Below are 17063 nucleotides of genomic sequence, written 5' to 3'. Positions count from 1 at the left end.
ACTGTGGGACCTTATATAGACAGGTGTGTCCCTTTCCAAATCATGTCCAATCAATTGAATTTACCACAGGTGGACTCCAATCAAGTTGAAACATCTCAAGGATGATCAATTGAAACAGGATGCACCTGAGTTTAACTTCAAGTCTCAAAGCAAAGGGTCTGCATACTTATGTAATAAGATAAGTATTTGATTTTTAATATATTTTGCAAAATGTGGGAGTCATTATGGGGTATTGTGTACAGATTGATGATAATTATAATTTTTAAATTCATTTTAGAATAAGGCTGTAATGTAACAAAATGTGGGAGTCATTATGGGGTATTGTGTACAGATTGATGATAATTATAATTTTTAAATCCATTTTAGAATAAGGCTGTAATGTAACAAAATGTGGAAAAAAAGTGAAGGGGTCTTAATACTTTCCGAATGGACTGTATCTAGCTGGCTAGCTAGAGACTTGTGATCTTCAGCAGTGTGACACAGTTAACGTTAACCATGTTAGCATTACATTCCTCCTGCTAGTGTCTCAGTATTTATGCTGCAGCAGTTTATGTGTCGGGGGGCTAGGGTCAGTTTGTTATATCTGGAGTACTTCTCCTGTCCTATTCGGTGTCCTGAGTGAATTTAAGTGTGCTCTCTCTAATTCTCTCTTTCTTTCTCTCTCTCTCGGAGGACCTGAGCCCTAGGACCATGCCTCAGGACTACCTGACATGATGACTCCTTGCTGTCCCCAGTTCACCTGGCCGTGCTGCTGCTCCAGTTTCAACTGTTCTGCCGTATTATTATTATTCGACCATGCTGGTCATTTATGAACATTTGAACATCTTGGCCATGTTCTGTTATAATCTCCACCCACATTTGATTTGATTTAGTAGCCTTTTCGCTCTGGGAGACCTGTACACAATGGATACACCAATGTGTACCGGCCTCCCAAAGTAAAGAGGCTATCCTGTTAGCTGATGTTACCAATAATAGTTTTTCCTGTCAGCGAACACGTCTAGGTCTAGTTCCTAAAAGTTATAACTTTAGCTACCTAGACAGTTAGTTAGCTGGCTATTCATGACTACATCTGGCTATACAGTCGTGGCCAAAGGTTTTGAAAATGACACAAATATTAATTTCCACAAAGATTGCTGCTTCAGTGTCTTTAGATATTTCTGTCAGATGTTACTATGGAACACTGAAGTATAATTATAAGCATTTCATAAGTGAAAGGCTTTTATTGACAATTGCATGAAGTTGATGCAAAGAGTCAATATTTGCAGTGTTGACCCTTCTTTTTCAAGACCTCTGCAATCCGCCCTGGCATGCTATCAATTAACTTCTGGGCTACATCCTGACTGATAGGAGCCTATTAGTGCTCCATCATGCTGGAAAAGGCATTGTTCATCACCAAACTGTTCCTGGATGGTTGGGAGAAGTTGCTCTCGGAGGATGTGTTGGTACCATTCTTTATTCATGGCTGTGTTCTTTGGCAAAATTGTGAGTGAGCCCACTCCCTTGGCTGAGAAGCAACCCCACACATGAATAGTCTCAGGATGCTTTACTGTTGGCATGACACAGGACTGATGGTAGCGCTCACCTTGTCTTCTCCGGACAAGCTTTTTTCCGGATGCCCCAAACAATTGGAAAGGGGATTCATCAGAGAAAATGACTTTACCCCAGTCCTCAGCAGTCCAATCCCTGTACCTTCTGCAGAATATCAGTCTGTCCCTGATGTTTTTCCTGGAGAGAAGTGGCTTCTTTGCTGCCCTTCTTGAGACCAGGCCATCCTCCAAAAGTATTTGCCTCACTGTGCGTGCAGATGCACTCTGCCAGCTGCTATTCCAAGCTCTGTACTGGTCGTGCCCCGAACCCGCAGCTGAATCAACTTTAGGAGATGGTCCTGGCGCTTGCTGGACTTTCTTGGGCGCCCTGAAGCCTTCTTCACAACAATTGAACCGCTCTCCTTGAAGTTCTTGACAATCCGATAAATGGTTGATTTAGGTGCAATCTTACTGGCAGCAATATCCTTGCCTGTGAAGCCCTTTTTGTGCAAAGCAATGATGACAGCACGTGTTTCCTTGCAGGTAACCATGGCTGACAGAGCAAGAACAATGATTCCAAGCACCACCCTCCTTCTGAAGACTGAAGCTTCCAGTCTGTTATTCGAACTCAATCAGCATGACAGAGTGATCTCCAGCCTTGTCCAAGTCAACACTCACACCTGTGTTAATGAGAGAATCACTGACATGATGTCAGCTGGTCCTTTTGTGGCAGGGCTGAAATGCAAATGAACTGAATCCCCAAAAAGCATTTCCACTGCATGGCAAATAGGGACTTTGAATCATAAAACACGGGACGAGATGTTAAAAAACTGTCCATTGTGCCAATAGATGGAATGCACTCGCATGAGATTTGCCGTGATGTTGACAGAGTGGCATGGGAGGTTTATTTCTTAGACTGGGTTAAGATGTCAATTTTGGGACACATCCTCAGTAGTGTGCCTTCGAATCAGTGGGTGTTTCGGCCTTTAATCACTAAACACTCTCATCAAAGGTGGCCAGCTAAAGGGTGATCAAGCCTTAGCTTGTGTCCCATGCCCAATTAAGATGTCCCACGGGACTATGCAAGGCAGGGGCGTCCTCTTCCCTGAGCCAGTCCGACAGCTGACCGCATACCTCATATGCCCTCCTCAAGTTGGAGGGATCTGAATTGGGTTCTCAGGTGGGGGTGGGGGGTCATGAAGTTATAGCCCAGCAAGGGTCCTTCCGTTTAATCCAGATCCACTGGCTGCCTCTTTCAGCTGCTTGAGAAACTGCTCTGACGGTCTGCCGCAGAGCCTGTCCATGGATTCCAAGTTCTTTCAGCAACCTGATGGTGGAAGAAGCCACGAATCCTCTGCATCCCACTTCAACTGGCCAGACTTTTGCATTCCAGCCACGCTGAGTTGCGTCTGCTGCCAACTCTGTGTAACGCAGTTTCTTACGCTCGTAGGCCTCTTCAACAGAGTTTTCCCACGGGACTGTGAGCTCTATGATGTACACAGCCTTTCGTGAAGGGGACCAGAGTACCATGTCTGGCCTAAGTTTGGTAGAAGCAATCTCAGGTGGAAAAATTAGTTGCTGGCCAATATCGACAAGCATCTTCCAGTCCCGGGCCATGGCTAGGTGTCCAGTTTCTGGCTTTGTAGGAGGATACTTGGGCCTTTTCTGTCCCTCCCGGATGAATGTTGTTGTTTTGACAGGATTGCTTGTTTTTGGAGGTAATGAATTGGTTGCACTCCTCTTGGTCTCAAGTGCTGCAGCCAGGCTCTTGAGGACCTGATTGTGCCTCCAGGTGTAACGGCCTTGTGAGAGGCTGGTCTTGCAACCTGTCATTATATGCCTGAGAGTCGCTGGAGCTGGGCAGAGGGGGCAGGTCGAGTCCTCGCCATACCATTGATGTAGATTTTTTGGTGATGGAAGCACATCATAAACAGCTCTTATGATGAAGCTGATGTTGCTTGCCTCCATTTGCCAAAGCTCACTCCAGTTGATCTTTCTCCTCTCCAGGCCTTCCCACCGCGTCCATTGACCTTGTTTAGCAAGAGAGACAGCCTTTGCACTTCTTGCAGTCTCCTCCTGTCTGCGCACCTCCTTGACCACCAGCTTCCTGCGTTCAGATGTTGTTGCCTTATGGAACGTTGGTTTGCTTGCTGCCAGGCCAAAGCCTCCTCTTCCATGCTGGATATTCCCCACAATGTCTTGGTGTCTCAGGGCTGATGTTGCTTGCTGCACAGCCTTGGATGATGTCCATTTCCGTCCAGTTTGTAGGGGAGGTGCAGCCTTGCTAATGGTCTGGTCTTTAGAGTCCTTCAATGTCATCTGAAGTCTTACTTTAGAGCACTTGTACTCCTCCGTTAGACTTGTAAGAGGTAGTTCAAGGACCCCTTTGCCATAGAGGCCGATGTTACTCAAGCATCGTGGGACACCCAGCCATTTCTTCACGTATGAGGTAATGGTTCGCTCCATCTTCTCCACTGTTGTTATTGGGACCTCATAGACGGTGAGTGGCCACATTACCCGGGGGAGAAGTCCAAACTGTAGGCACCAAAGCTTGAGCCTCCCAGGCAGTAGGGTCTTGTTGATGTTCTCAAGACCGTCGGCGATGTCCTGCCTTACTTGCTGCACTTGATCTTTATCCCGGAGGCTTTCGTTGTACCATCTACCCAGGCTCTTGATGGGTTGCTCAGACACCGTTGGTATCGGGTCATCTCCAATGCAGAACCTCACATCTTTAAGCTGTCCCTTGACTATGGAAATGCTTCGAGATTTGCTTGGCTTGATTTTCATCCGGGCCCACTTGATGTTATCCTGCAGTTTTGCAAGTAGCCGCCTGGTGCATGCTGCAGTGGTGGTCAGTGTAGTCATGTCATCCATGTATGCTCGGATAGGTGGGAGACGGAGCCCCTCCTTAGTTCTCTCACCGCCGACCACCCATCTCGATGCCCTGATGATGACTTCCATGGCCATAGTGAAGGCCAGAGGAGAAATTGTACAGCCTGCCATTATGCCTACTTCCAAGCGCTGCCATGTTGTTGTGAAGTCAGGTGTTGTGAAACACAATTGCAGGTCTTGGAAATAGGCCTTTACCAGTGTAGTGATGGGTTCTGGTACGTGGAAAAAGTTGAAGGATTCCCAGAGGAGTTCATGGGGAACTGAGCCAAAGGCATTGGCCAGGTCGAGGAAGATGACATAGAGGTCTCTCTTGTCCTTCTTAGCTGTTTGGATCTGGTGCCAAATCATACTAGTATGTTCCAGGCAACCAGAGAAACCAGGAATGCCTGCTTTCTGTACAGATGTATCAATGTACTTGTTCCTTTCCAGATAAGTGGACAGCCTCTGTGCTATTATACTGAAAAAGATCTTCCCTTCGACGTTTAGAAGGGAGATTGGTCGGAATTGACTGATGTCTGTCGCATCCTTCTCTTTCGGGATTAGCACACCACCAGCCCTTCGCCATGCCTTTGGTATTATTTCCTTCTGCCACACTATCCTCATGAGCCTCCAAAGAAAGCGTAGAACATCCGGGGCATTCTTGTAAAGCTTGTATGGTACTCCATTAGGCCCAGGAGCCGAGGCCGCTCTTGCTCTTCGGACAACGTTCTCTACTTCCCTCCATTTTGGAGGGTCAGTGTCCAGATTGAATTCTGGTGGTTGAATAGGTGGGATGTCATGTGGGATGATTATCTGCTCATGCCTTTTCATGTCCTGGTGGACCTTTTCCAGATGTTCTTCCAGTTCAGGCTTTGGAGTTTTTAGGATTCCGCACTTTTCCTTTGCGAAGAGATCTTTGACAAACTTAAAGGGGTTTTTATAGAACTGTGTTCTTGAGTGTTCCTTCTTCCTACGAAGTTTCCTTAAGTTTTCCGCTCTTCGCAAGGTTGCCAGCCGACATTTAATGTCTGCTTGGAGTAGCATGAGACCTTCTCTCTCTGCATCAAAGGCCTTCTTCCACTGCTTCCTCAGCTGCCTTCTCTCTCTGACAAGTATCTCGATCTCCTGCTGCCTCCTAGATTTGGCTGGTGCGGGTGGTGTCTTGCCACTTCTCCTTTCGTTTACTCCAAAGCGCTCTTCTCCGTAGTGGAGAACTCCGTTGCAATTAACTGCAATTCATCTAACCACTCTTCATAACATTCTGGAGTATATACAAACTGAGGCAGCAGGCTTTGTGAAAATTAATATTTGTATCATTCTCAAAACTTTTGGCCACAACTGTACATTGCTTTGGCCTACCTAGTTAACGTTATTACAATTCCTAGCTAGTTGTCTAACACTAGCCGTAAACAGCAGCATTGACTTCCTATTTTAAAAGGCCTTGAGTAGAATAACTAGCTAGCTAGCTAATTTACGTTAGTATTTGAAACCATCCAGTCCTATGATTAAATGTCTATCATATACAAAGTATTATTCGTTTCTGGCAGTGTAGATATGATATCCACCAACACATTTGAAAAGACAGTACAACCCCAATCGAAGTAATTACAGATTTACCCTTTTCTCAACATTGTACTGTTCTACTGGAAACCTGCCTTTATCTATGTTTACGGGTGTGTGTAATGTGTTCATCACCCTCCCGTGCGACACCCCCAGGTGTGAGCCAGCTTTGAGAAGGTTCTGGAGGATCTGACTCGCTACATGGAGGAGATGGAGTCTTTGATTAATCACAGGAGGATAGGATTAGCAATAATCTGCAATGGACGTCACCAACAATGAGAGATAGGCTACACCTACAGTCAGACCTTTACTAGGAGGTGTGTGTGGATGTGAGTGGTCTTTCTGTCATGCTCTGATCTCTAATTCCCCCTCTCTCTCCCTCCCAATCTTTCTCCCTACCCCTTTTCTCCCTCTCACAGTGTGAAGGTGGTGTATAATGAGCTCCACAACACTCATGGCCATCTGCGCTGGTGGAAGAACACCCACAGACTGGGCATGCCCACTGACTAGCTTCAGTTCCAGGTGTGCATGCGTGCGTTGCACCTGGAACTGAGACCAGTCAGTGGGCATGCTCGGTCTGTGATTGTTCTTTGTCGATGTTACATGAAAATGCTCAAGCACGCGGTACACTTTTGAAAATGGTATTATCCCGACAATTGAATTTAGAAACACTTGTGTGTAGCCTACAGCCACGTGTGCATTGTTGAGCTAAACTGTGTGGATTTGTCTTTTCTAGAACTGTCCCGGAGTCTGTTTTGAACTTGTAGACATTTTTTTTTATCATCCCATAGATGACGGGGCCTTAATTTCGAGCCTTGGAGGGAATTATTTTATGAAGACATAAAAAGTATTTGGTTGTAATTGTAATGTTGCAATATTAAATAGGGTACCAAGGGTGGCCAACCATCCTCCAGGAGAGCCTTAAAAAGGAAGTTGTTGTATTTTGAGACAAGCTTGAATATGCAAAGAAGCCAATAGGCAGAATGTAGCCTATATAGCTCTGTCTGATTCTCTATGGTAGAAGGATAGTAATGCATTTTGTAAAGTGGCTTCCTTGCATCATACAATGACATGAAAATGGTGTTACATAGTGGCAAATGGTAAAAAAACAGTCATATCAAGCCTTGCTTGTTGATAAGTTGAATAGTTTCATTTGCTGTGGAGTGCTAGGGGGAAATGTGCACCCTCTGGGTCCTCAGGACCAGCATTAACACATGCGGTTCTGTCGAGACTAATCACAATCCTCATCATTTTTAATAAAGTGAACAAACTTTCTTTCATATTCTTGTTTATTTGTGCTAAGGAGGTCCAGTAGGTTCATATGAATAGTACTGCTGAATGTATTACAATCATGTTGGTAGGGTTGACTTGAGTTAAATATTGTTATGTTTTGGTATTGTAATGCATACTGCAACTGGTCTCATCACCTGCTGCTTGCATTTCAATAGCTAAGTTGTTTATGAATTACACAATTGCCAGAAGGAGAGGATAAATCAGGCTAAGATGCTTGCTTGAACATCAGTCAACAGCCATATTAGTGCAGAACAACATTGCCTGGACACTTATATGTACGATTTTGTGATGAGATTCCAAATAATATTGGAGATATGACCGAAGAGTAATACTCAAAATTACAGAACTAAATTTGGCACATCCGTTGAGAACACAATTCTCTAAAATAGTCAGCAGATGGTGCCACAATGCGCTCGCTACTTTTCTTGCTAGAAGAATGGATAAAACATTTAGCATTCTCCGTAGGGATTCTCTAAGAATATCTTATTCCCTATTAGGCAGGAACCTAGCCTCTGGACAAGATTAGTTTATATATGCATGGTTACTCACTTTCCCTGGAAGCCGAAGTATCCACCCAGTAGTCTCTTGTACTGCTCGTGAGCACAGAACTGGATGGCAGCGTAGGGGATGACCCGCACCATGGTGGCAGAGTTGCCCCTCCACAGGCTGAGGAAGCCATCCTTAAGGTAGGTCCGATAGATCAACCTATACGCCTCCTGGGGGTGGACCAACAGCATGGGGTCTCATCATCATAAACAGCATCTTCATCATTATCAACAGTATCACCATCCATTATCAACAGTATCACCATCATCACAAAGGGGAATACAGTGGTGGAAAAAGTACCCAACTGTCATACTTGAGTAAAAGTAACGACAGTCAAATTCTACTTGAGTAAAAGTCTACAAGTAATTGGTTTAAAATATACTTAAATAATTGAAAATTCATTTTATTAAGCAAATCAGACGGCACCATTTTGTTGTTGTTGTTGTTTATTTACGGAAAGCCACGGCCACAGAACATTCAGACGTCATTTACACACGAAGCATGTGTGTTTAGTTGAGTCTGCCAGATCAGAGGCAGTAAGATGACCAGGAATGTTCGGTTGATAAGTGTGTGAATTTGACTATTTTCCTGTCCTGCTAAGCATTCAAAATGTAACGAGTACTTTTGGGTGTCAGGGAAAATGTATGGAGTAAAAAGTACAATATTTATTTAGGAATGAAGTGAAGTAAAAGTAGTCAAAGTAAAATAAAGTACAGATACAAAAAACTACTTAAGTAGTACTTGAAAGTATTTTTACTTAAGTACTTCACACCACTGGGTGAATCATGAATCATCATCAAATGAATTTTACACAGTACATGGGTCAAACAACTCACCTTGGCAGAGAATCTTGCTGAGGACACTACAATGAAGGAAATAAATAGACAAAAATGTATGACATTGAAAATAAAAATAACTGATTCCTCACTATTCCAAAAGCATGTGAGAAGTGTTGCTGCCTACCTTGGAAGATTATCTTGGTTCTGTCCAGCGGGGCCACAGCGGTTTTGGCCAAGGCTCCAGCTAAGGCCCCTGAGAGGAGGGAGTTAACCACGGACCGTGTCTGGGGCTTTAGACCCTGCACAGACAGATGGATGGACGGAGAGCAGGAGGGGACAAACATGACCAAAAGGGGTCAATCAATTGTTAACTACTAACAAAAACATTATGCATAAGTAGTTCATGTAGGCCTATGAATAAGTAGTAAGAGTTTCCATACAAAACAATGTATATGACTTTCGGTGGAAAAATAAGATTTAAGGAAGATTAAGATTTATTTAGATTTAATGAGATCAACAACATTTCCCTGCCTGGGAGTGCCTTGATAGATTAATTCTAAACTAAAACTAATCCAATACAGGCATCTTGTTAACATTTAAAAAACACATGTCATAACTCAGCAAGTCCAAACACCTTCAGGCTATTTGATGGGGTTATTCCAAGCCTGCCAGCCACTCCTCCCTGTCATAATGTAGTTATCCAACTTAATGTCCCTACATGCAGGACAGGAGACCAGGCCTGGTTCCACAGCCTGTCCCGAGTTAACCCAAGCCTGTCCCAAGCCTCTCCCTAGCTAACCAAGCCTGTCCCGAGCCTCTCCCTAGCTAACCCAAGCCAATACCAAGCCTGTCCCGAGCTAACCCAAGCCTGTCCCGAGTTAACCCAAGCCTGTCCCGAGTTAACCCAAGCCTGTCCCGAGTTAACCCAAGCCTGTCCCGAGCCTCTCCCTAGCTAACCCAAGCCAATACCAAGCCTGTCCCGAGTTAAACCAAGCCTGTCCCGAGTTAAACCAAGCCTGTCCCGAGTTAAACCAAGCCTGTCCCTAGCTAAACCAAGCCTGTCCCTAGCTAAGCCTTGTTTGAGTTGCAGTAGATCAGTAAACTTGGCTTGCATGAGACAGAACAAGTTAGAAATGGGCCCAGACTTGGTTAGAGACTGACCCAGCTAAGCATACAGGACTATTCTTAGAGGAGCAAACGGTTAAGGGAACACTATTTGTTCACCACACAGGCTTTGAAGCACCGGACTGATGGTAATGCCGTTTTGCCATCTAAAGATCTGCCAGCAAGAGCAGAGTGAGTGAGCAGCAAGAGCAGAGAGCGAGATACTGAGTGTGAGAGAGGGAGAGAACAGAGAGTGAGAGACAGTGTGAGAGAGAGAGAGAGCAGAGTGAGATAGAGCAGAGAGTGAGAGAGAGCAGAGAGTGAGAGAAGCGAGCAGAGAGAGACAGAACAGAGAGTGAAGAGAACGAGAGCAAGAAAGTGAAGAGAGCGAGCAGAGTGAAGAGAGAGAGCAGAGTGAAGAGAGAGAGCAGAGTGAAGAGAGAGAGCAGAGTGAAGAGAGAGAGCAGAGTGAAGAAAGAGAGCAGAGTGAAGAGAGAGAGCAGAGTGAAGAGAGAGAGCAGAGTGAAGAGAGAGAGCAGAGTGAAGAGTGAGCGCAGAGTGAAGAGTGAGCGCAGAGTGAAGAGTGAGCAGAGTGAAGAGAGCAGAGTGAAGAGAGCAGAGTGAAGAGAGCAGAGTGAAGAGAGCAGAGTGAAGAGAGCAGAGTGAAGAGTGAGCGAAGAGTGAGCAGAGAGCAGAGTGAGCAGAGAGTGAGGAGTGAAGAGAGCACAGTGAAGAGCACAGAGAAGAGATTGAGCAGCGAGAGCAGAGAGTGAGAAGAGAGTGAGAGAGCAGCGTGAAGAGAGTGTGGAGAGAGAGAGTGAAGAACGTGAGAGAGCAGAGTGTGAGAGAGAGCCGAGAGAGAGAGCCGAGAGAGAGCCGAGAGAGAGAGCCGAGAGAGAGCCGAGAGAGCAGCGTGAAGAGAGAGAGAGTGAAGAACGTGAGAGAGAGCTGAGAGAGAGCGAGGCATAGAAAGAAGGAAAAATAGAGAAATAAAAGAGGGAAGGACTGGGGGAGGGAAGGCCTCCCCGGCTGTGTGTCCAGTTGAATGGACTGGCTCAGCTCATCCCACTCCTCCTCTCCTCTGTCCTCATTTACTCCATTCCTGAAACGTCTCACACAGCGGCCAATGTAAGAATAAACAAACACACTCAAGTGGAAAAAGTAAGAGACTGGGAGATAGGCCAGTGTGTGTCAACTGTGTGTGTGTGAGACAAGAAAAGATAACCAGCCCTGACAATGAGTCATAAAATAAAATAAATACTGACAAGAAGTCAATGGTAGAAAAACAAGACAGAAGAATGTGGCCCTGTTTGAACATTGAAGTCTCTTGTTACTGGCATTAAATCACTCCTAGAACGTTGTGAACCGACTGTAAACAACAGACAGCTGTACCTTAATATTCTAAATGATAAACACGTTGCACACCACTAGGGGGGAAAAGGAGCAAAATAGAGTCAATACAGAATATAGGCTATCTTTGCCATGCATATCCTCATATCATGGCTTTGAGTTATTTTGTTTAAGCCTACTGTTTGTCTTGAATTAAGAAATTGTTTTTATTATAAAAAAAATAAAAAAATTATTATCTTGTCCAGGTTAAGGCATGACCTTCCTCCACACAAAGGAAAGCCATTGGAAGCTATAGTTATGGTGGGGAAAAGGCCTTATTCCAAAGAGTTGGGTCAATAATGGAGCCAAAGTTTGAGTTTTTCCTAATCACATGACCAGACGGGGCAAAACTCCAGGCCCCAGCCAATGAACACATTAAACGACAGCTTACCTCTGCCTGGCTGTCGGAGGGCAGTGGCAGCACCTCTCCTTGTGTGAGTGGTGTTGCCTGGTGTTGCTGGACTCCATTCCCCATCCCCGTGGACTACGACGCTCACCAGCCGCTGCCCACACTCATACACACCGGCCACCGGGAGGCGCCAACGCCAACTACCTGAAACTAGGAACGGCAAGGCCCAAGGGACAAACAGAGAGGGGAAAACACATGAATGAACATGTCAATGCAGATTCTTGTCTCAAGCAACCTCTCTACTGATTGCCACGGTTTGTCAGCTGAAATGCAAAACTGACAAGACACTAGAATGAATTAGGTCACACAACAACAACAACAAATGCCCCAGTGCTCCACTGGACAGATCTTTACTATAGTACGCAAAATCCCTGTAGATCAACTGACATGACAAAGAATGGGTTAACAGAGCAGAAACTCTATGGACGACAGCTCAATTAGTGAATTAACTCATCAGGGCACATTAATAAAGACCCTGTGAGAGGCTTTGCCTTCAGGAGTAATGCCCCTGTTAAAGAGAGCTCTCTGTTCCACCCTTACACAACCGTTGGTGGTCTAGGCGAGCCCTGTATTTACACAACCGTTGTTCTAGGCGAGCCCTGTATTGACACAACCGTTGGTGGTCTAGGCTAGCCCTGTATTTACACAACCGTTGGTGGTCTAGGCTAGCCCTGTATTTACACAACCGTTGGTGGTCTAGGCTAGCCCTGTATTTACACAACCGTTGGTGGTCTAGGCTAGCCCTGTATTTACACAACCGTTGGTGGTCTAGGCTAGCCCTGTATTTACACAACCGTTGGTGGTCTAGGCTAGCCCTGTATTTACACAACCGTTGGTGGTCTAGGCTAGCCCTGTATTTACACAACCGTTGGTGGTCTAGGCTAGCCCTGTATTTACACAACCATTGTTCTAGGCTAGCCCTGTATTTACACAACCGTTGGTGGTCTAGGCGAGCCCTGTATTTACACAACCGTTGGTGGTCTAGGCTAGCCCTGTATTTACACAACCCTTGGTGGTCTAGGCTAGCCCTGTATTTACACAACCGTTGGTGGTCTAGGCTAGCCCTGTATTTACACAACCATTGGTGGTCTAGGCTAGCCCTGTATTTACACAACCGTTGGTGGTCTAGGCTAGCCCTGTATTTACACAACCGTTGGTGGTCTAGGCTAGCCCTGTATTTACACAACCGTTGGTGGTCTAGGCTAGCCCTGTATTTACACAACCGTTGGTGGTCTAGGCTAGCCCTGTATTTACACAACCGTTGGTGGTCTAGGCTAGCCCTGTATTTACACAACCATTGGTGGTCTAGGCTAGCCCTGTATTTACACAACCGTTGGTGGTCTAGGCTAGCCCTGCATTGACACAACCGTTGGTGGTCTAGGCGAGCCCTGTATTGACACAACCGTTGGTGGTCTAGGCTAGCCCTGTATTTACACAACCGTTGGTGGTCTAGGCTAGCCCTGTATTTACACAACCGTTGTTCTAGGCGAGCCCTGTATTTACACAACCGTTGGTGGTCTAGGCGAGCCCTGTATTGACACAACCGTTGGTGGTCTAGGCGAGCCCTGTATTTACACAACCATTGTTCTAGGCGAGCCCTGTATTTACACAACCGTTGTTCTAGGCGAGCCCTGTATTTACACAACCGTTGTTCTAGGCGAGCCCTGTATTTACACAACCGTTGTTCTAGGCGAGCCCTGTATTTACACAACCGTTGTTCTAGGCGAGCCCTGTATTTACACAACCGTTGTTCTAGGCGAGCCCTGTATTTACACAACCGTTGTTCTAGGCGAGCCCTGTATTTACACAACCGTTGGTGGTCTAGGCGAGCCCTGTATTTACACAACCGTTGTTCTAGGCGAGCCCTGTATTTACACAACCGTTGTTCTAGGCGAGCCCTGTATTTACACAACTGTTGTTCTAGGCGAGCCCTGTATTTACACAACCAATGTTCTAGGCGAGCCCTGTATTTACACAACCATTGTTCTAGGCGAGCCCTGTATTTACACAACCGTTGGTGGTCTAGGCTAGCCCTGTATTTACACAACCATTGTTCTAGGTTAGCCCTGTATTTAGCCATCAACAGAAAAGTTGCTGTATGGTGTTTTCTACACATTCACGGCTGCTTTGACAAAGATCTCACTTGGACTTTATGACAACTAAATAAAAGTAAAGGACATTTAAAAGTTTCCACCACAATGTATCCAGACTGAGCGTTAACATTGAAAGAATGAAGAGAGAGACATTTGAGAGCAACAGGCTACTTGAGTTACCCCTCTGTCTGTCTGCCCTACATCTCAGGGCTATAATAAGTTACTGGGCAACATTTCATCAACAGAAGCACCTCTGGACTGGCATAGCACAAAGCTGCTGCTGCTTTCTGGGTGAAAGGTGTCTGTCCAAGGCAGAGGCGACACTGAAGAACACCACCATACACTAGGGCCGTCATGATAAAAAAAATTAACTAAGGTGATAACATGAGGCTGTTTTTTCCAACATTTGGACTGTTTTCCTCAAGAAATTAAGTCTGATTCATGTTTTGTTACTCAGATGTATTGTGGCAAGGTATCTCGATACTGGTGACAATTCTACCAAATACAGCTCAGTGAGCTCACACCTACTCTTATATTGTGCAGGCGCGCACACACACACACACACACACACACACACACACACACACACTTTTATTTTATGTTTTTTTCTCAGGGTCATATCGCAAACAACAAAGGGAATAAAGTGCACCACATAAAAAAGAAAATGAGTGACTAAACTAAAATATGGAATTGGCAGTCAGACACACAGAATAAACTGTGTATGCCCACAGAGGGACCACCTCATCCTACTCTGAGAAAAGAAACAAAGCAAGCTAAATAATCTCTGTCGAGGATATCTAGGGCAACCTACAGGTCTTTCAATTAATCATTACACTGCAAAATCACCCATTCTTGAAACCCAGACTGAACCGCCTTCTGGGAATAGCGAGGAGAATGAGGGATGAAAATAGCAGTATAGAGGGATGAGCCTAGAAAGAACAAACGGGGACTGTTGGAAGACGCGTAGTCAGTGGCAACTAATATTGGCATCCCTACAGCATGGCCAAATACCAACCTGCAGAAAAAGCAGTCAAACAGCCCCCACCCCTCTCTCATGCTTCTGAGTCATGAAATATGACGTGTCGGCTGCATTCTGTCATGACAACAGAAGACCTGAGAAACATATTCATGGGTTGTCACGTTACATGTCATGAACATACACATCAGTCACAATAGAGTACTGTATTTCTAGTCAATTATTTCTAAGTAATCCTTTAAAAATAGAAATTTAATTGGACTTACATGGTAGGTGTGTTGGTACAGTAGACTACTCCCCAAACTAGTCTAGACCTGCTGTACTAGAAAGAGCTGATCCCAGACCTAAAACTCATTTTCTCCGGGCTTTCTCTTGTCCCTCTGCAGCAGTAGACTACTCCCCAAACTAGTCTAGACCTGCTGTACTAGAAAGAGCTGATCCCAGACCTAAAACTCATTTTCTCCGGGCTTTCTCTTGTCCCTCTGCAGCAGTAGACTACTCCCCAAACTAGTCTAGACCTGCTGTACTAGAAAGAGCTGATCCCAGACCTAAAACTCATTTTCTCCGGGCTTTCTCTTGTCCCTATGCAGCAGTAGACTACTCCCCAAACTAGTCTAGACCTGCTGTACTAGAAAGAGCTGATCCCAGACCTAAAACTCATTTTCTCCGGGCTTTCTCTTGTCCCTCTGCAGCAGTAGACTACTCCCCAAACTAGTCTAGACCTGCTGTACTAGAAAGAGCTGATCCCAGACCTAAAACTCATTTTCTCCGGGCTTTCTCTTGTCCCTCTGCAGCAGTAGACTACTCCCCAAACTAGTCTAGACCTGCTGTACTAGAAAGAGCTGATCCCAGACCTAAAACTCATTTTCTCCGGGCTTTCTCTTGTCCCTCTGCAGCAGTAGACTACTCCCCAAACTAGTCTAGACCTGCTGTACTAGAAAGAGCTGATCCCAGACCTAAAACTCATTTTCTCCGGGCTTTCTCTTGTCCCTCTGCAGCAGTAGACTACTCCCCAAACTAGTCTAGACCTGCTGTACTAGAAAGAGCTGATCCCAGACCTAAAACTCATTTTCTCCGGGCTTTCTCTTGTCCCTATGCAGCAGTAGACTACTCCCCAAACTAGTCTAGACCTGCTGTACTAGAAAGAGCTGATCCCAGACCTAAAACTCATTTTCTCCGGGCTTTCTCTTGTCCCTCTGCAGCAGTAGACTACTCCCCAAACTAGTCTAGACCTGCTGTACTAGAAAGAGCTGATCCCAGACCTAAAACTCATTTTCTCCGGGCTTTCTCTTGTCCCTCTGCAGCAGTAGACTACTCCCCAAACTAGTCTAGACCTGCTGTACTAGAAAGAGCTGATCCCAGACCTAAAACTCATTTTCTCCGGGCTTTCTCTTGTCCCTCTGCAGCAGTAGACTACTCCCCAAACTAGTCTAGACCTGCTGTACTAGAAAGAGCTGATCCCAGACCTAAAACTCATTTTCTCCGGGCTTTCTCTTGTCCCTCTGCAGCAGTAGACTACTCCCCAAACTAGTCTAGACCTGCTGTACTAGAAAGAGCTGATCCCAGACCTAAAACTCATTTTCTCCGGGCTTTCTCTTGTCCCTCTGCAGCAGACATATGGTGAGCAATACGTTTGGAACATCGAATCACAATCAAATCAGAGTATCAAATTGCAATACATATCCTATCGGCAACTAGGTATCGTCAAGTCCCTGTCAAAATCCCAGTCCTAATGCTTTGTACCACACAAGGAGGGTCCTCGTCATCTTACCTGCCGCACATCCAGGATTTCCCAGCATCTTTGCAGGAACTAGTCGTTTCTATATGACGCGGCAGTGAGGCACAGTCCATACAAAACATAGATGTAATATATTTTGTTGTTGTAGAGTGGACATGGTTATTTCTGCAACTGGACACGGACATTTATAAAAGATACTTTTCCCCCCCAAATTGAGAACCTAGACAGTATCGCCAAGAGCAAGTTAGTTGAAACATCTATGGGAGCGTTTTGTATAAGTTAACGTGTAATGCCCAGAAATGGAAACATACAGTGCATTCAGAAAGTATTCAGACCCCTTCCCTTGTTCCACATTTTGTTACTTTACAGCCTTATTCTGAAAATAATTAAATAAATAAAAATACTCATCAATATACACACACAATACCCCATAATGACAAAGCAAAACCAGGTTGTTATACATTTTGGCAAATTTATATGAAAAAAACCCAGAAGTAACTTATTTACATAAGTATTCAGACCCTTTCATTGAGATTCAAAATTGAGCTCAGGTGCATCCAACTTGGAGTCCACCAGTGGTAAATTCAACTGATTGGACATGATTTGGAAAGGGCACACACCTGTCTATATAAGGTCCCACAGTTGACAGTGCATGTCAGAGCAAAAACCAAGCCATGAGGTCAAAGGAATTGTCTGTAGAGCTTTGACACAAGATTGTGTTGAGGAAAATATCTGGGGAAGGGTACCAAAACATTTCTGCAGCATTGAAGGACCCCAAG

The 17063-nt window shown here is 45.1% G+C and overlaps 1 protein-coding gene across 1 annotated transcript in view; it reads right to left on the bottom strand.

The window, feature by feature from the left end:
* The window catches only part of slc25a42 (solute carrier family 25 member 42), a 29985-nt gene that overhangs the window by 11035 nt on the left and 1887 nt on the right, over window positions 1-17063 (bottom strand). The window contains exons 2-5 of the mRNA XM_036986388.2: window positions 11460-11627; window positions 8760-8874; window positions 8633-8658; window positions 7800-7966 (exon numbers count right to left, since the gene is read on the bottom strand). Of these exons, the coding sequence (XP_036842283.1) occupies window positions 7800-7966; window positions 8633-8658; window positions 8760-8874; window positions 11460-11543 (392 nt within the window). The 5' untranslated portion in view covers window positions 11544-11627. The remainder of the gene's footprint in view (window positions 1-7799; window positions 7967-8632; window positions 8659-8759; window positions 8875-11459; window positions 11628-17063) is intronic.

The sequence above is a fragment of the Oncorhynchus mykiss genome, chromosome 8 (genome assembly GCF_057628025.1).
Source record: "Oncorhynchus mykiss isolate SJ-2025 chromosome 8, ASM5762802v1, whole genome shotgun sequence".
Taxonomy (NCBI): Eukaryota; Metazoa; Chordata; class Actinopteri; order Salmoniformes; family Salmonidae; genus Oncorhynchus; species Oncorhynchus mykiss.
The sequence above is the reverse complement of the archived record's forward strand: the minus strand, read 5'-3'. Positions and strand labels throughout refer to the sequence as shown.